This window comes from Oncorhynchus mykiss, chromosome 3 (assembly GCF_057628025.1).
Source record: "Oncorhynchus mykiss isolate SJ-2025 chromosome 3, ASM5762802v1, whole genome shotgun sequence".
Taxonomy (NCBI): Eukaryota; Metazoa; Chordata; class Actinopteri; order Salmoniformes; family Salmonidae; genus Oncorhynchus; species Oncorhynchus mykiss.
Window position 1 is genome coordinate 23571421 of NC_143024.1, and position 26277 is coordinate 23597697.

A 26277-nucleotide genomic window follows, 5' to 3' on the forward strand; every position below is an offset into this window, starting at 1 on the left:
CACTGTCTTCCCACACTACATATCACTAACACTGTCTTCCCACACTACACTACATATCACTAACACTGTCTTCCCACATTACACTACATATCACAAACGCTGTCTTCCCACACTACACTACATATCACGAACACTGTCTTCCCACACTACACTTCATACCACTAACACTGTCTTCCCACATCACACTACATATCACTAACACTATCTTCCCACACTACACTACATATCACTAACACTGTCTTCCCACATCACACTACATATCACTAACACTATCTTCCCACAATACACTACATATCACTAACACTATCTTCCCACATTACACTACATTTCATTAACACTGTCTTCCCACACTACACTACATATCACTTACACTGTCTTCCCACATTAGACTACATTTCACTAACACTGTCTTCCCACACAACACCACATATCATTAACACTGTCTTACCACACTACACCTCATACCACTAACATTGTCTTCCCACATTACACCACATTTCACTAACACTGTCTTCCCACACCACATACCACTAACACTATCTTCCCACCCTACACTACATATCCCTAACACTGTCTTCCCACACTACACTTCATACCACTAACACTGTCTTCCCACACCACATACCACTAACACTATCTTCCCACCCTACACTACATACCCCTAACACTGTCTTCCCACACTACACTTCATACCACTAACACTGTCTTCCCACATTACACTACATTTCACTAACACTAACTTCCCACACCACATACCACTAACACTATCTTCCCACACTACACTACAACACTATCTTCCCGCACTACACTACATATCCCTAACACTGTCTTCCCACACTACACTACATATCCCTAACACTGTCTTCCCACATTACACTTCTTATCACTAACACTGTCTTCCCACACTACACTACATATCACTAACACTGTCTTCCTACACTACACTACATATCACTAACACTGTCTTCCCACACTACATATTACTAAAACTATCTTCCCACACTACACTTCATACCACTAACACTGTCTTCCCACACTACACTACATATCACCAACACTGTCTTCCCACACTACACTTCATACCACTAACACTGTCTTCCCACACTACACTACATATCACTAACACTGTCTTCCCACACTACACTACATATCACTAACACTGTCTTCCCACACTACATTTCACTAACACTGTCTTCCCACATTACACTACATATCACGAACACTGTCTTCCCACACTACACTACATATCACTAACACTGTCTTCACACACTTCATATCACTAACACTGTCTTCCCACATGACACTACATATCACTAACACTGTCTTCCCACACTACACTACATATCACTAACACTGTCTTCCCACACTACATATCACTAACACTGTCTTCCCAAATTACACTACATATCACGAACACTGTCTTCCCACATTACACTACATATCACGAACACTGTCTTCCCACACTACACTACATATCACTAACACTGTCTTCCCACACTACATATCACTAACACTGTCTTCCCACACTACACTACATATCACTAACACTGTCTTCCCACATTACACTACATATCACAAACGCTGTCTTCCCACACTACACTACATATCACGAACACTGTCTTCCCACACTACACTTCATACCACTAACACTGTCTTCCCACATTACACTACATTTCACTAACACTAACTTCCCACACCACATACCACTAACACTATCTTCCCACACTACACTACATATCCCTAACACTATCTTCCCGCTCTACACTACATATCCCTAACACTGTCTTCCCACACTACATATCACTAACCCTGTCTTCCCACACTACATATCACTAACCCTGTCTTCCCACACTACATATCACTGACACTGTCTTCCCACATTACACTACATTTCACTAACACTGTCTTCCCACATTACACTACATTTCACTAACACTGTCTTCCCACACTACACTACATATCACGAACACTGTCTTCCCACACTACACTTCATACCACTAACACTGTCTTCCCACATTACACTACATTTCATTAACACTAACTTCCCACACCACATACCACTAACACTATCTTCCCACACTACACTACATATCCCTAACACTATCATCCCACATTACACTACATTTCACTAACACTAACTTCCCACACCACATACCACCAACACTATCTTCCCACACTACACTACATATCCCTAACACTATCTTCCCGCACTACACTACATATCACTGACACTGTCTTCCCACATTACACTACATATCACTAACACTGTCTTCCCACACCACATACCACTAACACTATCTTCCCACACTACACTACATATCCCTAACACTGTCTTCCCACACTACATATCACTAACACTGTCTTCCCACACTACACTACATATCACTAACACTGTCTTCCCACACCACATACCACTAACACTATCTTCCCACACTACACTACATATCACTAACACTGTCTTCCCACATTACACTACATATCACGAACGCTGTCTTCCCACACTACATATCACTAACACTGTCTTCCCACACTACACTACATATCACTAACACTATCTTCCCACACTACACTACATATCACGAACGCTGTCTTCCCACACTACATATCACTAACACTGTCTTCCCACACTACACTACATTTCACCGACACTGTCTTCCCACACTACATATCACTAACACTGTCTTCCCACATCACACTACATATCACTAACACTGTCTTCCCACTCTACATATCACTAACACTGTTTTCCCACATCACACTACATTTCACCAACACTGTCTTCCCACATTACACTACATATCACTAACACTGTCTTCCCACACTACACTACATATCACGAACACTGTCTTCCCACACTACCTATCACTAACACTGTCTTCCCACATTACACTACATATCATGAACACTGTCTTCCCACACTACATATCACTAACACTGTCTTCCCACACTACCCTACATTTCACCAACACTGTCTTCCCACACTACACTACATATCACTAACACTGTCTTCCCACATGACACTACATATCACTAACACTGTCTTCCCACACTACACTACATATCACTAACACTGTCTTCCCACACTACATATCACTAACACTGTCTTCCCACATTACACTACATATCACGAACACTGTCTTCCCACACTACACTACATATCACTAACACTGTCTTCCCACACTTCATATCACTAACACTGTCTTCCCACATTACACTACATATCACGAACACTGTCTTCCCACACTACATATCTCTAGCACTGTCTTCCCACACTTCACTACATATCACTAACACTGTCTTCCCACACTACATATCACTAACACTGTCTTCCCACATTACACTTCATATCACTAACACTGTCTTCCCACATTACACTACATATCACTAACACTGTCTTCCCACACTACATATCACTAACACTGTCTTCCCACACTACATATCACTAACACTGTCTTCCCACATTACACTTCATATCACTAACACTGTCTTCCCACATTACACTACATATCACGAACACTGTCTTCCCACACTACATATCACTAACACTGTCTTCCCACACTACATTTCACTATCACTGTCTTCCCACACTACATATCACTAACACTGTCTTCCCACATTACACTACATATCACTAACACTGTCTTCCCACACTACATATCACGAACACTGTCTTCCCACACTACATTTCACTATCACTGTCTTCCCACACTACATATCACTAACACTGTCTTCCCACATTACACTACATATCACGAACACTGTCTTCCCACACTACATATCACTAACACTGTCTTCCCACACTACACTACATATCACTAACCCTGTCTTCCTTCACCCCATATCACTAACACTGTCTTCCCACATCACACTACATATCACTAACACTATCTTCCCACACTACACTACATACCACTAACACTGTCTTCCCACATTACACTACATATCACCAACACTGTCTTCCCACACTACATATCACGAACACTGTCTTCCCACAATACACTACATATCACTAACACTGTCTTCCCACATTACACTATATATACTGTTTCACTAACACTGTCATCTCACAAACAGACCTGAAACTTTTTGAGGTGTGCCGTTTTAGCTATTGGTTTGCACTTTTGGGACTACTCCATTTGTTCTGTTGTAGATTCTTTGAATTGCTTCCTTATATCTGAGTTGTTCAGACTAAATTAAGTTATGGTGAAAATCCACCTATTCTAGAAGGGTCCTTCCTGTGGTTAGATGTGCACGTCATTGGTGAGGAACAGCCAATGGGCTTTTCTGTCTGACCACTGCTTCCCCTAGCAGACCCTGTGTTTGTAGAAAAAAAAACTCCTGACTGTCACAAGTAATGTTCTGCCCCTGCCTTCCTGTTTTCTGTGTTATCCAGCCTGGATATAGCTTGTTCAGACATCTAGGCCTCAATGGCCTCACCACTATTGGTTTTCAATGGTTTGGTTTAACTGATTCAGACCTGGGTCTCCAGGCAAGTGGACTCTCTGGCCAATCAACAACATGAATCAATCATTGAACTACTTGGGAGAAAGGAAACCCAGCAGCTCTACAGATATTGAGGCCTGGTATTGAATAGCCCTGTTGCTATTCAATCCACTACATATCACGAATAGTGCCCTAGACCGCTGCGCTCCATAGTTGTGCAGTGGTCTTAAGGCACTGCATTTCAGTGCTAGAGGCGTCAAGACAGACCCTGGTTCGATTTCAGGCTGTATAACAACTGGCCGTGAATGGGAGTCCCATAGGGCGGTGCACAATTGGCCCAGCATTGTCCGGGTTAGGGTTTGGCAGGGATAGGCCGTCATTGTAAATGAGATTTTTTTCTTAACTGACTTGCGTAGTTAAATAAAAAATAAAAAAATAATAACAACCTCATCCATCGTAATTGTTGGTAAATGTGTTCAGTGTCTCACTACTACCCCCTATTGGTTGGTAAGTGGTCCTGCTCAGAATATGTGAGCGGATCAGTGAATACTTGGACCTACCAAACAAAATGATTTGAATGAAAAGTATTTTAATAAACATGAAAATGTGAATGTGAGAAGCGCTCATATCTTTTAAATAGGCTACATGTCATATTAAACAGCATATAAACACTCTAGATAGGCCAGGGGCCAGACAGGGAGCCTAAGAAGGAACGGAAATGAATTATTTAGGCTATATTATTTAATTATTTCAAGGCTATAGCGACAAAGAAATACATTGTGAAGCATTAGCGCGCGCGACACACTAGGCCGGTAGGGACTCAGTGACATTAAGTGCTCAACAGTTAATTTTGTTGTATTAAATCATTATACTGTATAAATTGCAGATATAGGCTGTGACTAACTTACGAATGAAACAAAAAATGCCTTATTAGGCTTTGAATTCATTGCCTTTGAATTCATTTTTAGAGTCACCAGTTTGACCAGAGTTAGTGGCTTCAGGCTCATGCAATGGTGCCTGGAGAGCAGGGCAGCAGTGGAGAACACCCTCTCCACACTTGCAGAGCCACTTGGGATGCTAAACACCCTTTTGGCCACCCTAGGGTGCAGAGTGTTTTTTATATAGATAATCCTAAAGGTTTTCAGGCAAAATAAATTAATCAAAATGGAAAACTCCTTAAAAGTTGGAATATGCCGGGCCTATTGGGCCAAAATCAATTATGGCCGATTTGTATAGATAATAGAACAAAAATTAAGGAAACGTAAAAAAAAATATTTTGCTACAATGGTACACTTAGTTATGTACCCACCTCGTTCCTTTGTTTTAGCATGCGCACGTAATACGTACACCATCATGCTTTCAGGATATGTGTCTTTTCAGATTCCACAATTATTCTTTAGTTGTGGACATAAGATCTCCACAGTCCCTCTCTTGCTCCTCATCTTTGTCACCTTGATTTTGCACCTGTTTGTTTGATCAGTTTCTTTATGAAAATATTTAGCAAACTCCATGACAGTAGCTAAAGCAAGGGACTATAGCAGCAGACAAATGCATGCTGGGCCGGGCAGGCCCTGAGCTCCTGAAGTGAGCGCTACTGGAGCACTGTTGAAGCTAAATTGGAGCGGGCTAAAAGGCCAACACTCCAGCCTTTGGGAATCTCGCTCCAGGCTCCAGTTAAATTGGGCACGCTCAGCTCCCCTCCACTCACATACTCTGGTCCTGCTCCATAGCCCAGAGGACAAACAAGGGAAGTCTCTGTAGTGCTATGCCATTACTCATAAACAGTACCAGTCAAAGGTTTGGACACCTACTCATTCAAGGATTTTTCTTTATTTGTACTATTTTCTACATTGTAGAATACAGTGAAGACATCAAAACTATGAAATAACACATATGGAATTGTGTAGTAACCAAAAAAGTGTTAAACAAATCAAAACATATGTTATATTTGAGATTCTTCAAAGTAGCCACCCTTTGCCTTGATGGCAGCTTTGCACACTCTTGCCATTCTCTCAACCAGCTTCAGGAGGAATGCTTTTCCAACAGTCTTGAAGGAGTTCCCACATATGCTGAGCACTTGTTGGCTGCTTATCTTTCACTCTGCGGTCCAACTAATCCCAAGCCATCTCAATTGGGTTGAGGTCGGGTGGCAGGTAGCCTAGAGGTTAGAGTGTTGGGCCAGTAACTGAAAGGTTGCTAGATCAAATCCCTGAGCTGACAAGGTTAACATCTCTCGTTCTGCCCCTGAACAAGGCAGTTAACCCACTGTTCCTAGGCTGTCATTGTAAATGAGAATTTGTTCTTAACTGGCTTGCCTAGTGAAATAAAAGATTAATAAAACATTAAAGGTTAAGTGATTGTGGAGGCCAGGTCATCTGATGCAGCACTCCATCAGTCTCCTTCTTGGGCAAATAGCCCTTACACAGCCTGGAGGTGTGTTGGGTCATTGTCCTGTTGAAAAACAAATGATAGTACCACTAAGCCCAAACTAGATGGGATGGCGTATCGCTGCAGAATGCTGTGGTAGCCATTCTGGATGTGTGCCTTGAATTCTAAATACATATAGTGTCACCAGCAAAGCACCTCCACACCATCACACCTCCTTCTCCAGGCTTCAGGGTTGGAACCACACATCCGTGCACCTACTCTGCGTCTCACAATGACACAGCGGTTGGAACCAGAAATCTCAAATTTGGACTTATCAGACCAAAGAACAGATTTCCATCGGTCTAATGTCCATTGCTTGTGTTTCTTGCCCCAAGCAAGTCTCTTCTTCTTATTGGTGTCCTTTATTATTGGTGTTTTTGTATATTTGTATATGTGTTATTTCATAGTTTTGATGTCTTCACTATTATTCTACAATGTAGAACATAGTAAAAATGAAGAAAAACCCTTGAAGGAGTAGGTGTTTCTAAACCTTTGACTGGTACTGTAGATAATAACCTGTTACAGACATAGTAAAAATGAAGAAAAACCCTTGAAGGAGTAGGTGTTTCTAAACCTTTGACTGGTACTGTAGATAATAACCTGTTACAGACATAGTAAAAATGAAGAAAAACCCTTGAAGGAGTAGGTGTTTCTAAACCTTTGACTGGTACTGTAGATAATAACCTGTTACAGACATAGTAGCTTATTTAGTCTGTTGGTTGTATTTGTTAGTTTGTGTCGTTTCACAGTTTAGTTTTGTTATGACTTCAAAAAGGTCAACTGGATTTTGTTTCTTTGAGAATAAAAAAATATGCATTTATGTTACTCTGAGCACTCATCCTTTATACTGGAACCGAGAGAGAGAAAGATAGTGGGGGAGAAGTGATAGAGAGAACTGGGAGGAAAGGAGAAAGAGAGAGAGAGAGAGAGAGAGAGAGAGAGAGAGAGGAATGTTTTTAATAATGCAGGTGGCAGATATAATTAGTTGTTCGTTGGGTTGATTTGCATGTTTTCATAAAAGGGAAGTTGGTGTGAGGGAGGGAGTGTGTCAGCAAAGACCAGTGTCAGTGTAGATATTGTGGGTTCTCACAAAATAAGCTGTAGTTAATACAGTAACTGCTAAATGAAACACCTGTTATGGTAACTTGCTTTAAAATAATTAACTTAACATAAGTTCCCTTCAATATCAGATTTTATTTACAGTGAATTGTGTACCCCTCACCGCCCCTCACTCGCTCTCTATCTCTTTAAATCTTTCTACCTGCCCCAACTCTCTCCCATTCCACCACCTGTTCCTCCTCTCTCTTTCCCTCCCTCTCACCCTCCCCCCACACCCCTCGACTCTCTGTCTATGGGGACAGTCCCAGCCCTGACTGGCTGTCTGTACAGTACAGAGGAGAGGAGAGGAGAGGAGAGGAGAGGAAGTGTTGTGGTGTAGTATAGCGGGGTGTGGTGTGGTGTAATGATGACACTACAGTGAGTAACATCAGTATAGAGGTGTCTAGTGGGGTTCTGTTCCCACTCAAACCTCTGTAGGGCCTATTGTTAGACCAAACAAACACCTACATATAGGAAAGAATGAACGGAGGCTGCACAGCAAAACATATCACCGCATATACAAAAGCCAATACTGCAGTGTGACATCATATTTCAGCGCCTATTTCAGCACCGTAACATCAACCAAAAGCATTTGCACTTTCTCTTTTTTCTATTGCTATGTGATTATCTGTATAATGCTTCAACTGAACCTGAACATGCTGACTCACATGTCATTAGTCATTAAACCTAATCATCTGCTTTCTCCGTCTCTCTCCCCCCCGGTCTCCCTCTCTCTCTCACGCTGTCTCTCCCTCCCTCTCTCTTTCGCTCTCTCTGTCTCTCTCTCTCTCTCACTCTGTCTCTCCCTCCCTCTCTCTTTCGCTCTCTCTGTCTCTCGCTCTCTCCGTCTCTCTCCCCCCTGGTTTCCCTCTCTCTCTCACTCTGTCTCTCCCTCCCTCTCTTTCGCTCTCTCTGTCTCTCACTCTCTCCATCTCTCTCCCCCCCCGGTCTCCCTCTCTCTCTCTCTCTCTGTCTCTCTCTCTCTCTGTCTCTCTCTGTCGCTCTCTCTCTCTCTCTCTGTCTCTCTCGCTCTCATAGAAATCAGGATGTCAAAGCCAGTTGAGGTTGAGAACACAGTGGCTGACTCTCCAATGGAGAGCACAGGTATTTGTCTGTGTGTGTGTGTGTGTGTGTGCATACCTACATGTGTTCGTGTGTGTGCGTATGTGCATGCAAGTGCGTGTGTATGAGGAATTTCTAATTGTTTCCTATGCCCCCCACACAGATTCAGAGCGGAATGGTCCTGACTCAAATCATCAGGTTTGTGTCCGTTTGGTGCTTCACCTTCATTTCAGTACTGATATCACTGGTAAGATACTGTGCATTCAGACCCCTTGAATTTTTCAACATTTTGTTACATTACAGCCTTATTCTAAAATTGATTCAATAGTTTTTTTCCTCTCATCAATCTACACACAATACCCCATAATGACAAAGCAAAAACTGTTTTTTAGAAACGTTTGCAAATATAAGAAAAATAAATAACTGAAATATCGGACCGTTCACTTAGTACTTTGTTAAAGTACCTTTGGCAGCGATTACAGCCTTGAGTCTTCTTAAGTATTACGCTACAAGCTTGGCACAGCTGTATTATGGGGAGTTTCTCTCATTTTTCTCTGCAGATCCTCTCAAGCTGTGTCAGGTTGGATGGGAAGCGTTGCCGCACAGCTATTTTCAGGTCTCCAGAGATGTTCGATCGGGTTCAAGTCCGGACTCTGGCTGGGCCACTCAAGGACATTCAGAGACTGGTCCCGAAGCCACTCCTGCGTTGTCTCGGCTTTGTGCTTAGAGTTGTTGTCCTGTTGGAAGGTGAACCTTCGCTCCAGTCTGAGGTCCTGAGCGCTCTGGAGCAGGTTTTCATCAAGGCTCTCTCTGTACTTTACTCTGTTCATCTTACCCTCAATCCTGACTAGTCTCCCAGTCCCTGCTGCTGAAAATCTTCCCCACAGCATGGTGTTGCCACCACCATGCTTCACTGTAGGGATGGTGCCAGGTTTCCTCCAGACGTGACCCTTGACATTCAGGCCAAAGAGTTCAATCTTGGTTTCATCAGACCAGAGAATCTTGTTTTTCGTGGTCTGAGAGTCTTTTGGCAAACTCCAAGCGGGCTGTCCTGTACCTTTTACTGAGGAGTGGCTTTCGTCTGGCCACTCTACCATAAAGGCCTGATTGGTGGAGTGCTGCAGAGATGGTTGTCCTTCTGGAAGGTTCTCCAATCTCCACAGAGAAACTCTGGAGCTCTGTCAGAGTAACCATTGGGTTCTTGGTCACCTCCCTGACCAAGGCCCTTCTCTCCCGATTGTTCAGTTTGGCTGAGTGGCCAGCTCTATGAGTCTTGGTGGTTCCAAACTTCTTCCATTTAAGAATGATGGAGGCCACTCTGTTCTTGGGGACCTTCAATGCTGAATATTTTTTTGGGGGTATTGTGTGTAGATTGATGAGGGAAAAAGTAAATTTGATCCAGTTTAGAATAAGGCTGTAACGTAACAAAATGTGAAAAGGTCATGGGGTCTGAATACTTTGCGAATGCACTGTACCTCTAGGAAACACAATAATCAGTCATTTTCAATGGTGACAATCATGATCTGAATAACACACACATTAGGTCTGAAAAGTAAAGATGACTGACAACAAGTAGCCTAATACCAAGACACAAGCATCAACACAGCAGTGCAGTGTGTTTCCCAAATCTGGTCCTGGAGACCCCAAGGGAGGTCCGGCTGTTTTTACCCAAAATACACCTGATTCCACTTATCTAAGGCTGGATGATGAGTTGCTGAGTGGAATGTTGTGTGTTTGGGTCCCCAGGACAGGATTGGAAAACACTGCAGTCATATATTCTTTTTTATGATCATTTATGTTTATGTTTCTCTGTACTGATGGTTTTTGTCTTTTTAACAGCTTCAGCAGATGAAAATCAGTCCCTTTCACCTTTCTCCAACCCTCAGCAGCAACAAGGTGTGTGTGTGTGTGTGTGTGTGTGTCTGTGTATGTGTGTGTGTGTGTGTGTGTGTGTGCAGATGTGTGTTTTGTGTGGCCACACTATAGAGTATTTTGCCACATTTGCATACAGATTGACAGGTATGCAAAACAGTCAGACTAGCCAGTTTGGACATGCCCATTCCAGGAAGAAGGGATGACTATCCTTCATTTCTAAAGAAAAGAAAGGCACCTTCCTGTTTGGCATTCAGGTTACCACAGTAGATAGAGCAGAACAGTCAGCTTCATTTAACTGTATCCCTCGTTCTCTCTCCTCCTCTCAGAATAAGATGGAAGAGGGTGGTGAGATGTCCCCGGGCCCTCCTCCCCACCACAGCCACGCCCCCTCACAGACGCCCCTCCCACACACACAGCTCATGCTGACCGGTTCCCAACTGGCAGGGGTAAGACAAGGAGGAAGAGGCTTAACAAACACACATTGATGCACACTCACAAAAACACAGACTCATGCTTATGGTCTGGCTTGAGTTCACTGCTTTATTCCTTCTTTCTTTCCTCTGCTCTCCCTCCCTCCCTCCCCTCCCTCTCTCTCTCTCTCTCTCTCTCTCTCTCTCTCTCTCTCTCTCTCTCTCTCTCTCTCTCTCTCTCTCTCTCTCTCTCTCTCTCTCTCTCCCTCCGTCTTTCCCTCTCTCCCTCCCTCCCTCCCTCTATCCCTCCCTCCCTCCCTCCCTCTATCCCTCCCTCCCCTTCTTTCTCTCTCTGTCCCTCTCTCGCTCTCTTTCTCTGTGTGTCTCTCTCTCTCTCGCTCGGTGTCTCTTTCTCAGTTGACAGCTCTCTTGCCAGCTCAGCAGCAGTTGTTACTGCAGCAGGCTCAGGCTCAGCTTCTAGCTGCAGCTGTGCAGCAGTCTGTTCAGCAGTCCAACGCAGCTCACGCAGCTCACGCAGCTCACGCAGCTCACGCAGCTCATGCAGCCCACGCAGCCGCCCAAGCCAATCAGCAAGCTCAGGCAGCCGCAGCAGCCAATCAACATGCCCAGCAGCAGGCGGGACAGACAGGGCAGCAGGGCCAATCACAGCCCCAGGGACAGAGCACACATGAACAGACAGGTCAACCTGTCCCTGTCCCGCCCACTCATCCTCAGCTCACCCTCTCTCAGCCAATTCAGCTCACCGCCCAGGTACTGACAACCAATCACAAGGCACATCCTGGCTGGGAAGAGGTGGGGAAGGGTCTTGATTCAGGAGACAGTCTGGGATCCTCTGTTTTTATTGATCTTTTTCTTTATTGCTTATGTTGCTCTGCTGTTCTTTCAGTCTTTTCTCTTGGCCTCTATATGAAGGGGTTGTTTTCATTTCTTCTCTGTGCATTTGTGTTCTCTCCATCTCTGACCCCTCTGTTCTCTCCATCTCTGGACCCCTCTGTTCTCTCCATCTCTGACCCCTCTGTTCTCTCCATCTCTGGACCCCTCTGTTCTCTCCATCTCTGGACCCCTCTGTTCTCTCCATCTCTGGACCCCTCTGTTCTCTCCATCTCTGACCCCTCTGTTCTCTCCATCTCTGGACCCCTCTGTTCTCTCCATCTCTGACCCCTCTGTTCTCTCCATCTCTGACCCCTCTGTTCTCTCCATCTCTGGACCCCTCTGTTCTCTCCATCTCTGGACCCCTCTGTTCTCTCCATCTCTGGACCCCTCTGTTCTCTCCATCTCTGACCCCTCTGTTCTCTCCATCTCTGGACCCCTCTGTTCTCTCCATCTCTGACCCCTCTGTTCTCTCCATCTCTGACCCCTCTGTTCTCTCCATCTCTGGACCCCTCTGTTCTCTCCATCTCTGACCCCTCTGTTCTCTCCATCTCTGGACCCCTCTGTTCTCTCCATCTCTGGACCCCTCTGTTCTCTCCATCTCTGACCCCTCTGTTCTCTCCATCTCTGACCCCTCTGTTCTCTCCATCTCTGGACCCCTCTGTTCTCTCCATTTCTGGACCCCTCTGTTCTCTCCATCTCTGGACCCCTCTGTTCTCTCCATCTCTGACCCCTCTGTTCTCTCCATCTCTGACCCCTCTGTTCTCTCCATCTCTGACCCCTCTGTTCTCTCCATCTCTGGACCCCTCTGTTCTCTCCATCTCTGGACCCCTCTGTTCTCTCCATCTCTGGACCCCTCTGTTCTCTCCATCTCTGACCCCTCTGTTCTCTCCATCTCTGGACCCCTCTGTTCTCTCCATCTCTGACCCCTCTGTTCTCTCCATCTCTGACCCCTCTGTTCTCTCCATCTCTGACCCCTCTGTTCTCTCCATCTCTGGACCCCTCTGTTCTCTCCATCTCTGGACCCCTCTGTTCTCTCCATCTCTGGACCCCTCTGTTCTCTCCATCTCTGACCCCTCTGTTCTCTCCATCTTGCGACCCCTCTGTTCTCTCCATCTCTGGACCCCTCTGTTCTCTCCATCTCTGACCCCTCTGTTCTCTCCATCTCTGGACCCCTCTGTTCTCTCCATCTCTGACCCCTCTGTTCTCTCCATCTCTGACCCCTCTGTTCTCTCCATCTCTGGACCCCTCTGTTCTCTCCATTTCTGGACCCCTCTGTTCTCTCCATCTCTGGACCCCTCTGTTCTCTCCATCTCTGACCCCTCTGTTCTCTCCATCTCTGACCCCTCTGTTCTCTCCATCTCTGACCCCTCTGTTCTCTCCATCTCTGACCCCTCTGTTCTCTCCATCTCTGGACCCCTCTGTTCTCTCCATATCTGACCCCTCTGTTCTCTCCATCTCTGACCCCTCTGTTCTCTCCATCTCTGACCCCTCTGTTCTCTCCATCTCTGGACCCCTCTGTTCTCTCCATCTCTGACCCCTCTGTTCTCTCCATCTCTGACCCCTCTGTTCTCTCCATCTCTGATCTCTGTTCTGTCCTCCTGTCTCCCTGCAGGACATCCAGCAGTTGTTGCAGCTGCAGCAGTTGGTTCTGGTGCCAGGACACCACCTGCAGTCTCCTCAATTCCTCCTCCAACAGCACCAAGGGCAGCAAGGTGGGCTCCTCGCACTAGTCACTACCACCGGTTTCTGTTCTATTGGGACAGTGCCCTGAAGATGGGCTGTAGATGTTCCAACTATCAACAAACAGATTTCATTTATTTATAAGTGCCAACTGTTGACAACCATTAACAGGTTCTTCAAATGTCTCATACTAGACCATGGAGCTTTGTGGAATATTACGTGTGTTGTTTGTTCACATAACTGATCAAAGGCCTACTGATTTTCCTCACTTCTTCACTCGTCAGGACTGCTATCAACACCAAATCTGATTCAGCTACCTCAGCAAAACCAAGGGAGCCTCCTGTCCGCTCCCAGGCTGGGACTCCAAGCACAGGTAGGCCCACTGAGGAAACACCCAGGCTTTGAGAGAGGCTACAGGCCCAGCTCTTTCCAACAAACATCTCTTCTCATCATTCTGTCATATCCAGTAAACGCCTCTCTTCTGCTATATAATTCTCGCTCTCTCTTGCTCTTCCACTTTATTTTTCCTCCTCCTCCCCCTCTACCCCTGTAGAGAGATAAGGCTATGGAGGGCAGTGGGGTCATGACCTCTGTGTCCTCTGTGACCTCTCACCCCGAGGAGCCCAGTGACCTTGAGGAACTGGAGGTGTTCGCCCGCACCTTCAAACAGAGACGCATCAAACTGGGCTTTACACAGGTACGCCTTTCTCTGTGTGTGTGTGTGTGTGTGTGTGTGTGTGTGTGTGTGTGTGTGTGTTAACTCTCTATTTTCCTCCTCCCTCGCTCTCTCAGGGTGACGTGGGAATGGCCATGGGGAAGCTATATGGTAATGATTTCAGCCAGACCACCATCTCTCGCTTCGAGGCCCTCAACCTGAGCTTTAAGAACATGTGCAAACTCAAACCACTACTGGAGAAGTGGCTCAATGATGCAGGTGAGAGGGGAGGGTGGGGAATGAGAGAGAGGACGGGAGGGTGGGAGTAGGGAGGGGCCGGGAGAGAGGAGAGCGAGGACGGGAGAGGAGGAGAGAGGAGGTGAGGGAATTGGTGAAGGAGAAAGGTGTATGACACTTTGAATTAATCAATAAATCAGTTGATTAATTAACCAATCCCCAAGTTGCATTCATCTTTAACTCTTTTTATTGGCATTTCCTTTCACAGTTATAGTAAACAATGGTTGAAATACAGTACATTGCACATATGGTTTTATAAATTCGATAGACCATGGAAACATGCTTTTTGAATGAGGAAGGAATGTATACGCCCATACGGAAATATAAGACTTTAGTAATGCTTTCATAACAAAACAAACATTAGAAACAACAAAGTGCACAAAAAAACAAACATGGTTCGTCTTCAAAACGAAAAGAACAATTATAATAATAAGACTAATATTAAACACAAAGGTAGATCCATTAAATACAATGCTTGGGTAGGCAGTTTACTGTAGAGTAGAGGGAAATTGCAGTGTCTCTTCATAGGTAAAGAAATGTTGCCACATTCGGTAGAATTTGTCAGAAACCCCGTAGAGTATATTTTATCTTCTCCAATTTACTAACGTGTAAGACATCTTTAATCCACACAAAATGAGAGGGAGGAGAGGGCGAATTCCACAGAAGTAAAATCAACCTTCTTGCCCACAAAGGCTACAAAGTCAGATGTGTGTTTTGGTAGTGTTATAGTATCAGGTATTACCCCAAATAATGATGTCATGGCAGTAGTTTCAAAAGGTACCTGTAATACTTTAGATATGGTATCGAAGATGGCAGACCAATAGTTATGTAGGGAAGACCAATACATACGTATTAATGAAGCAGGAGCTTGCCGACACCTGTCGCAAACAGGGTGGACATCAGATGTTAGAAAGCCTGAGTTTAGTCCAGTGAGTGTGGTGGAGGATTTTGCATTGGATCAAACCATGTTTGGCACAAATAGAAGAGGAGTGGACATGGTGCCGAATATCTTCCCATGTGTCATAAATCAACTCATCACCTAGATCCTGTTCCCATAAAGTTTTAATAGCTGCGAATGAAGGATTTTGAAGAGAGGAAATTTGATCATAGCTATAAGAAATTATCCCTTTTACTGTTGGGGATGGTGGGATAAATGCATCAGTGGGAGGGTCACGGGAAGACTGGGGAATTGAGAGGTCATGTCACGGACAAAGCTACGCACTTGTAGATATCTAAAGAAATGACTATTCGGGAGGTGGAATTTAGCTGAGAGTTGTTGGAGAGATGCAAACGTGCCGTCAATATACAAATCATTGAATCATTGCAGCTTCCTACAGGGATCTACAGGGATCTACAGGGATGGATGAAAGCGTGATTTCTGAGGGGCCATTAATGAATAGGTTTGCAAACCAAACCAAAGTCTAAACTGGTTCCAGATCTTGAAAGTGGTTTTTACTAAAATGTTTTTGGTATAACTTAGTAATAGAATGAATAGGGGAATGTGCCAAAGCAATCAGTGAAGATGGCATACATGAGGAAGATTCTATCTTCGCCCATGCTGGAATGATATGTTGGGTATCTGTACGAATCCAGTACTGAATTACACAGAAGTTGGCAGCCCAATAATAGAACTGTAAATTAGGTAGGGCCATGCCCCTCACACTTCCAGATGAAGTGGGAGATAATCCAATCTAGTTTGCGGAAGAAAGATTTGGGAATAAAAATAGGTATACATTGAAAGAGGTAGGATCATTTAGGAAGGGTATTCATTTTAACCAAATTCAATCGACCAGCTAATGATAGGGGGAGTCGTGACCATCGTTCAAAATCTTTCTCCACCAGAGTAAGGAGTAAAATTAGCCTTAAAAAGGTTGTCAAATTTGTCCATGACATGACATGACATGACATGACATGACATGAGAACTACTCTGAAAGAAAATGTGTGCAACGAGCTGCTGCATTTAAATGGAAAAGCTTGCTCTTATTCAGATTTAACTTGTAACCAGAGACTAGGCCAAATGCATTAAGAACAGATAGCACAATGGGTAAGGATACATTGGGGTTTGAGATATAGAGAAGCAAGTCATCAGCATAAAGTGAAACCCTTCGTTTGATGTTGCCTCTGAACACTCTCGTTACATGTGGGTTGGATCTGAATGAATGTAACCTATATCTGTAGAATGAGGATTCCAGTTTGTGTGATTTTAAATCATCCCACTAATCAATCTCTCTGTTTGACAGAGACCATGTCCACAGACAGTACTATGCCCAGCCCCAGCTCTCTGTCCTCTTCCTCAATGGGCTTCGAGGGCCTGCCGGGCCGACGCAGGAAGAAAAGAACCAGCATCGAGACTAACGTCCGCGTGGCCCTGGAGAGAGCCTTCATCACGGTGAGAGACATGACAAATTGTCGTGGAAATTCTACACAGGGACACTGGAAGTCAATCTTAAATTAATAATTGGTTATTATCAACGCGCTGAAGAGGTTCCAACCAACTCAATGCACCAAGTACACATGTCAATCAGGAGCTCAACCCGGGGCAGTCCCGTTAGTTCTCTTAAATATAGACAGGTTATATTTGCCTATTTTAGCTTAATCATCATTCATAATTCATTCATTATTAACGTTTGCTGCCTTCTTGTGACCGACCAATACTGGGTCATGCATGTGACGGACCAATACCTCACAAGGCTTCTTCTTTCTAAGCTGAGACCTTGAAACTCAGATATCCCTTTCTCAAAACAAGGTTCTGGGCGTACTGCCAAATTGCAGCTACTGATAGTGAAGATTTGTTCAATCAGTCACTTGCATGAACACAGAAATTTCTTATTAGAAAAGCACAAACATAAAAATGTCCATCACAAGATCACTGACATAAGGCCTTCATAACACTGTCATACAGGAGACATAAATCTTAAGCTGACATAACATCTACACGGCTTGTTGTGTAGTTTCTGCCCTCAGAAGAACACTATAACACAGTTATATCAGAGAGGTGATATAAGGCTAAGTGTCTATTAGTACTAATGTGTCCATCTCTGTCTTTCCCGTGTGTCAGCAGAACCAGAAGCCTACCTCAGAGGAGATCCTGTGTATCGCGGACCAGCTCAGCATGGAGAAGGAGGTGATCCGCGTGTGGTTCTGCAACCGCCGACAGAAAGAGAAGCGTATCAACCCCAACAGTGCCACCCCTCCCTTGCCCAGCCAGCCCCCCCAAGCCCCACCGACGCACAAACCCCCCTGCTACAGCCCACACATGGTATGGCCTGACCCGCATGATCCCCCTCTCCCAACCGTAGCCATCACAATTCTCCCCCCCATATGAATGGTGTGTCCCGCATGTCATAGTGGATGATCTTCTGCACCCCCTGTTCCAGTGTGCAGATGGTACTACCCAACCTGCATTGCTTTAGTGCTTTGCTATTACACATTAATAATTCTATCCCATTTATCCTTTTTCTATTGGATAAAGCTAAGTATAGATACTCTTTTAAATATAAACTCTCCCTCTTTTTCTCTTTGTCTTTCTCACCCGTCTCTCTATCAGATGTCCAGTCAGCTGTCCAGTCAGCTGTCCAGTCAGATGTCCAGTCAGCTGTCCAGTCAGATGTCCAGTCAGCTGTCCCAGGCAGTGACCAGCCTCAGTACCACATTGACCACCATGTCATCGTTCTCCCCTCTGATCCCCAGTGGTCCCACCCACTCATCTCTCAGCTCCGCCTCCTCTCCAGTGACTCCTCCTCCTCCTCGCAGCACAGCCAGCCCAGCCACTCCCAGCCACAGCACACTGAGTCTCAACACAGGGTGAGTATGCATACAAAGTGTACACTTTGGCCACTGTGCTTCACCATTGGTTCAGTATTCGGTTCACCTGCAGTTTGCAGCAAATGTTTATCACACCCACACATGATTGACACACACTGATCCGTGACACTGCTACTTCTGTGCAGCAATACTTTCTAACCTGTGTGTGTGACTGTGTGTTTTGTGTCCACAGCTTATGGCGTTTGGGTAAAAAGAATGGTGATGTGTCTAACTACATCACCGATTTTGCTGCAAACTTGAGGTGAAGACAACAGAGACACACATACCTATACTGTACACCCACCCACACACACACACACACTCTCTCTCTTACAGGAATATGATCGTCCGCACACAGACACAAGGTCCACAAGCAAGCATTTGGATTTGTAGCTCATAAAAACAAGATATGAATCAAGATGGTGTGTGTGTGTATCTGACCTGTGGGTTTCTCCTGCAGTGTGTCTGTGTTCAGGTCCCTGAGTCTGTCCTCTGTCTGTTCTGCTGCTAAACCTGCTTCTCTCTCTGTTTCTCCTCTGTATGTAAATGGATTTTCTCCTGTGTGTGTGTGTGTGTGTGTGTGTGTGTGTGTGTGTGTGTGTGTGTGTGTGTGTGTGTGTGCGTAACATAGGAACACTGTGATGGGAGTAAACACAGGGAACCAGGCTCTGAACCAAGCTCTCCTCAGCAACAACCCTTTGGCTACTATACAAGGTGTGTTAGAGGGAGAGAGAGGTGTAGGGAAGGAGGGAAACGAGAGGAAGAGGGAAATAAAGGAGGAAGAGAGAGAGACAGGGGGAGAGAAAGTGGAGAGGGAGGGACAGTAATTTGAGGTACAAAGTGATAATAAAGGTAAGTAATGTTAATGAATGCTAGGCAGAAAGAATGACAGAGATGATGAGAGGGACAGTTAGAGCTGATGAGATGAATGATAGATCACCTGATGGAAGAAGCTGGAGAACTGGTGAGCGGGGCTATGACAGGGATGTCCCATCACTCCAACATGTTCATCCCCATCTCTGTGTGTGCGTGTGTGTGTGTGTGTGTGTGTCTTTAGTCTGTCTTACATTATTTTTCTCATTCATCCGCTTCTTAATTTCATCTCTATAGTAAAGTCTATAGTAAATGTAGTTCTTTCACAGTAGGTATAATGACGTTAACTCTCATCTCCCTCCCTTCTCAGCTCTAGCAGCCAGTGGTGGCCAGCTGCCCCTTTCCAGTCTTGAGGGGGGCAGTAAGGTGTTGCTGGGTGGTGCAGGGGGGCAGGGAGGGGGTCTCCAGTCCTCCTTTTTCCTCAACCACCCCGCTTTCCTCCACATGGGCCAGAATCCTGGTGCTGGATTGGTCAGCGCTGCCGTAGCCAAAGCATCCCAGCCCTCCCCTTTCCCCTCCACCAGTAGCATAAGCCCCACCCCCTGCTCCCCCTCCCCTTGCTCCAGCCCCGCCTCTTCCTGCGACTTCGATGAATTGGCGCACAGCCCATCCTCATTGGGAGGGGCTAAGATTGAGTGACACAGCCAAGTGCCAATCAGAGAGGAGGAGAAAGGAGGAAACGACAACCTCGCCTTTCAACCAAAGCTATCTCTTTTATCACTCTCACCCTACACTCTCTCTCTCTCTTTCCCCCAGTCTTTCGATGCCAAAAATACACAGAATGAAAGAGAGTAGAGGGGGGAGTCAGAAGTGAAAAGGGGGAGAAGGGGGGAAAGAGGAAGATTGAAACCAAAAATCTTTATCTATCCAAAGTGATGGAGGAGGCATCGTGGGACTGTTTAGTCAATACTGAGCGATATCGCACCTCTCCTTTCTGTCTCTCTTTCTTCCCCGGGAAAATAAACCAATGACAAATAACAGGAGTAGAGATGTGTGTCGAATCGCGTGAACCAAAAATGACAAAAATAAACATTACTGTGTGTTTTGGGGGAATGGTGGCAAGGACAGAAAAAAGAAGTGGATGATTTTCTTTGAAAAGCTGCAGGTCTGAAAGAGGAGGAGATGGGAGGAGGATTTTAAACCAAAAATGTACCTGAGGAGGAGAAGAGGAACGCACGATGACAAAAATCAACAACCATACCAAAATCCCAGAAACCAAAAATACGGAAGGAAAAGCTTTATCCAAACGACTTATACATACTGATCCTATCCAGGACCAGGACTCTGCTACACACACACACACACACACACACATTCGATCACATTCATCTATCCATCTGATTAGTCATCCACCCTTCATGTCTGTCATAGTCTGTCACTCACTTTCACTGCAATTATATTGTTTCTGTGGGATATTTTAGATTGTTATAAATGGTTGATACTTAACGAGCCAAGCTTACAGGTGTATAGTTTGTGTTTTCCTACCACTGCTTCTTTAAGTGTGGTGTCCTATCTCCCCCTTGCTTTCCAATAGTTGGAGTCTGTCATCGTCATCAATATCATCATCTTGTGCCATTTACTTCATGTTGTCAGAGATAATAAGAGACAAGAGGGAACAAGAGATCAGGCTGAGTGTAGCAGTTTCCAGCCTTGATAAAAACCTCTCTCTCCGTAATTACTCACAACAAAATGACTCACTTGATGAAATAATATTAGACCTAGACTCAATGTAGTCCTTGTGAATGGCCAATCCACCATGGTGACAGTATGAAATTGAGCATGATTGGAGATTTAACCTAGTAACATTTTGAGGCAAGAAATAGGTCTATTGATAACAATGTTAGTTTAGTCATGGACAGGTCTGTCTTACGTTGTCAATCAGCCATCTGTCTCGACGTGCAGTAGAGAAACAGAGGTCAAAACCTGTTTAATGTTTAATATACGTTGTTTTTATTGTTCATCATCCCTCCATCCATCCCATTTTCACTGTCATTTTCCACCCAAATCTGCCATTATTACACGTTTAAACCAAAGCATTTGTTACTCATCAGAGGAGTCAGCCATGACATTAACACTCACATACTGTAGGGGTTGGGGACACACCCTACCCCTCCCGCTGAACCCCCCTAGTTGACCCCTTCCATCTCCTTTTGCCGGAGAGGGTCACTTCAAAAGGACAGAACCCTCACCCAACATAAAAGGGGTGCATACGGGGAGGGGATCGAATGGTGCGATGGGATCAAACATACAGAAAGAGGGGATGTTTTTAAGAGGATACCAAAAATACAAACCAAAAACATCAGAAACAAACCAAAAAGAAACACAACCAAATATGGATGGGGGGGGGGGGGGGGGGGGGGGGAGGAGGACAAGTGTACGTTTTTACAGACTGGAGCTGACACCTCTGTCTGTTATCCAACTAACTGGGCTTCAGTGGCCCTCTCTAAACTGTGTAGCACAGATGGACAGATGTATGGATAGATTGATGGATAGATAGGGCAGATTTCCTCCCTCCCCCTGTCTTTCTTTCACTCCAAACTCAGCTCTTCTTCTCTGGTCCTGGATGGAGAAATCTCTAATGACCTCATTGAACTGAATCTTCTAAGTCAGTTTTTTACATGTTTCTGTTTGTTGGTTTATTTTGTATTTGATTTGTTTGCTGTGTCTCTTGATGCTGTTTATGTGCTGTTCTTTACTCATTTGGGATAATAACGTATTCACTTACTACAACAGCTCCTTATTTTTTCCTAGTTGTTCTAGAGATTTTATCAGGTGGTTGGAAAAATACTGTGAAAATTTTGCTTCCAGATTTTTATTAGATAAAATAAAACTGACTGTCTTGGCAGAAAAAAAGACAGAAAAAGTCCAAAACAAGAGTTGAAAAGCAAAACGTGCAAACCAAACACCAAATACCAAACCAAACCAAATACCAAACCAAATACCAAACCAAACACCAAATACCAAACCAAACCAAATACCAAACAAACCAAACACCAAACCAAACCCCAAATACCAAACCAAACACCAAATACCAAACCAAACACCAAATACCAAACCAAATACCAAACCAATCACCAAATACCAAACCAAATACCAAACCAAACACCAAATACCAAACCAAACACCAAATACCAAACCAGACACCAAATACCAAACCAAACCAAATACCAAACCAAACCAAACACCAAATACCAAACCAAACCAAATACCAAACCAAATACCAAACCAAACCAAATACCAAACCAAACACCAAATCAAACCAAACACCAAACCAAACACCAAATACCAAACCAAACCAAAAAGGCAGGATAAAACTAGAGATGGTTCAACTGCCGTCCCTGCCGTTGCATTAGGGCTCACACTTATGATTGTGTCAATTTATCTGAAGTGTGTGCGTATGTGCGTTGTGTGAGGGTGTGATAGTGTGTGTGTGTGTGTGTGTGTACACGCGTTATAGAAAAAATTCAGTGGAGTTTACAAAGATGTTCTCTCTTGCACGTTTACCCCCGTTATCACAAACACACAAACACACTCGTACTTTACACATACACACAGCTTTCTCTGTGCACTATTGTATCAGTTCTGCCCCACATTTTGATGTAATTAAGACATTAAGACACAATTAAGATGGGAATGAGAAGTTAGGATTAGAAGTAGTTACTTCGCTATACAATAACACGTTTGTGAATTGTCCCATAATAGCGTTACACGTCGCCTAGTAGAACACACACACTTACTGTATACACACACACACATACACACTTCAGCAAAAATTTACAGTAGAGTTTAAAATGCATCCAAAGAGTATTTGGTTTGACACAGAAATACAGCTGTGGAGGTTCTAACCACGAGGTGAAACCTTTCCTCAACATTAACTCTTAGACGGAATGTATCTGTTAGTGCTTCTATAGATTTTGTAGAAAAAAAGATCTGTGTCCTAATGCTTACTTATTGCTAATGTATTGAAAAACATACAAAAAATATCTTAAAAAACATTGATGATAATGACTTGATTTTAGACCAAAAATGTTACTCTCTCTTGATATATATTCGGTTTATTTTTCAAATCATTTAGGACTTGATTGATTGTACTATTTATTCATCTTCAATTTGATTGATTTAAGCTTATATTGATTTCTTCTAACTATTTATTTGTTATTTATTTATTCTAGAGTCTTTTTACAGGGGATATATATTTAGAATATATATTATGTGGCTGTGACCAAAAATCCTGCTGAAGTACCTTCTCACCTCTTCAAACCAGATACATGCCACAGGTCTCACGGGGCCTAGGAGAACATGGTCATGTTTGGCCACAGACTCACTGCGACTACTCTTAAAGCTCTTAAAGGGGTGGGGGTGAGCTCATTGAGACTCTTTTCAAATGGATGGGGTGAGCTTACAGGGGGCAGCACTGTGTCTACTTCAGTACAACCACCTAACAGCATTTTCTCAGGCATTTCAGGGCAGGGAAAGGTCATGGAAATAGGAACGTCAGCTTCATATGTACATTTGAGCAATTCAATGTTTTCAGGTGTTGAATGCTGTCTTTCCTAAATATGGGGTTAATTGTCCTACTGATAATGATATTACTAGTGATGTCCTTATTGTATGATTGATGAGTAAAGACTGGTGAGATGAGAGGGACAGAGCATCTGAGTGTTTCTGGCTTTATGTGCGGTCTTGTGATGTTGTGTTTAGTTGAAGTGGGGATAAGGAGCCTCAGTAGGGTTCTCTACAGCCTTACTACAGTCCAGGATTGTTACTAGAGACCCACACCCAGGTGGGATCAAACCAGTCATGAGTGAAACTTTTAAAACATTGTATTAATAAATCTCAAAGCTTTAGAACTGGAGTTTGTTCCCATTACGATGTATACCATATACTTTGGACCAATCAGGTTAGAGGGATTTATATCCCGGATGTACACGTAGTCAATGCTGCCTATAAGATAGTATAATGTATGTTTGAATATAGCCCAACGGTTCTGGAAGAGAGCTCCGCTGACAGGGATGGTCAGGCAGGCAGATTGTTCTTAAAGATACAGTGCTGTTCCCTCACAACCTCTCCCCTCCTCATGAGAAATACACTGAAAGCTTTAAACAGCTACCAAACCAAAAAACTAGTTAGAAGATGCATTGACTGGGGTAAAGGAACGTGACAGAGGGACTTGTTTTCTTTTCTTTCTGTTTTGACTTTTCTTAATGTTGGTAGGTTTTGTTTCCCACATCTACTGTAGGATGTTAAAGAGAGATATACCTCATATACTCTGATGATAAACCAAATAGATGAAAGCTTTTTTTTTTAAAGCGGGGTTCGTGTGGGGATCGGGGTGTGACTGTGTGTACGTGTGTGTGTGTGTGTGAGTGTGACCATGGATGGCCAGAGCGAGGTTTGGATCCGGCAGAGTTCAAAGGTAAATAATGGGGTCAGAGGTCACATTTCCTGTGCCCCATCCTAATCAGGAGACATTTTGGGTAGCAAGTTGTATGCCAGCCCTCTCGCTGTGGTTCCCAGTCCACTCCCCCACACACCTCCCTCTCCGTCTTGGCTGAAGAACAACCCCCCGCTCTGTACAGCCCTCTCTCCATCCCCCTCTCCCCTACTGCTCCCTCCCTGCTGAAACAAAACACTCTCAGAGTATAAGTTTTCCATAGGCACAGATATAGGATCAGCTTACCTTCCTCCAAATCCTAATCTTAATTAACCATTGAGGGCACATAACACTGGCCTTAGCTCAGTGTCTATGGAGCAACTTTTTCCTACTCCTTAACACAAAGCTTTATTACAGGGGCTAGCCTCTGGGTACCCAGCATATTTAGGTTATTGACTGGATGTTGTGTCCTTCAGAGATGTGTGTGGCAGCGAGCGCAGAGGGGTAGGTGACTGGGGAAGGGCTGAGACTGTGGTTGCTAGGTGACGCATGCATACACTCCCCCAAGGTGGAAGTCCCTATTTCTCCCTTGCTCTTTCCTTCTGTAATGAGGTGTAGATCAGTTTAGGTCCTCTACATCCTGGTAGGATGCTTCTGTGGATCTCAGGGTCTTAGGGATCACATGTAAAGTGTAGGTCCTTTCAATAGGGATACCCCCACAAGAGAATGATACCAAAGTTTATGCCCTACTGTTGGATACGGCACCATGCACTCACTCCCTAAAACCCTGCTGTTTACCTGTGTCTGCACTGTTGGAGCTAGGAACATAAGCATTTCGCTACACCCGCGATAACATCTGCTAAATATGTGTACGCGACCAATAAAATGTGATTTGTCCATTCAGAGACTACACCTCTCCTATAGACTGAGTAGTCACCTGGCCATAGGCACAGATCTAGGATATGTTAACCTTTCCCTAATCATAACTATTAGTGTAGGCAGAACACAAAACTGACCTTAGATCAGCACCTAGAGGCAACAAATCCTACTCTCTCTACTATAGCCTGGGTCAACATTATCACAGCAGAGTTTAGTCTGGAAGAACATCTCTCCAGACTTTTTTGGCATTAACCATTTTGTACATTTTACAGTCTGAACATCACAACATTGGTTCAGTTCATGGATTAATTCCTTGTAGTCTTAGCGAAGCACCTCAGCAACCATGTCAAACGAGAAACAAAGGAAACTGTGAAATGTAGGAATTGATATTGCAACCTGGACTCAGGGATAGACGTAACATAGTAAAAGTAAATCTGGGACAGTAAAATTAGTATGATATGTTACGTTTGGTATGAGACCAGGCTGGAATTGATTTCAATTGGAG

At 44.2% G+C, this 26277-nt stretch overlaps 1 protein-coding gene across 23 annotated transcripts in view; it reads left to right on the top strand.

Annotated features, from left to right (window-relative positions):
* LOC110537505 (POU domain, class 2, transcription factor 2) overlaps positions 1–20972 on the top strand; it is an 86964-nt gene extending 65992 nt beyond the window's left edge. For 2 of the 23 annotated variants that reach the window (XM_036969248.2, XM_090225737.1), the window contains exons 2-15: positions 9007–9072; positions 9194–9228; positions 10870–10926; positions 11232–11351; positions 11733–12086; positions 13822–13921; positions 14174–14262; positions 14443–14586; positions 14682–14823; positions 17083–17231; positions 17901–18101; positions 18390–18646; positions 18840–18908; positions 19830–20972. In XM_036969248.2, the coding sequence (XP_036825143.1) occupies positions 9007–9072; positions 9194–9228; positions 10870–10926; positions 11232–11351; positions 11733–12086; positions 13822–13921; positions 14174–14262; positions 14443–14586; positions 14682–14823; positions 17083–17231; positions 17901–18101; positions 18390–18646; positions 18840–18908; positions 19830–19872 (1826 nt within the window). In that variant the 3' untranslated portion in view covers positions 19873–20972. Of the gene's footprint in view, positions 1–9006; positions 9073–9193; positions 9229–10869; positions 10927–11231; positions 11352–11732; positions 12087–13821; positions 13922–14173; positions 14263–14442; positions 14587–14681; positions 14824–17082; positions 17232–17900; positions 18102–18389; positions 18647–18839; positions 18909–19277; positions 19361–19829 lie in introns of all 23 variants that reach the window. The other 21 variants (XM_090225707.1, XM_090225745.1, XM_090225713.1 and 18 more) reach the window with 14 other exon arrangements.
* Positions 20973–26277: the final 5305 nt, after the last annotated feature.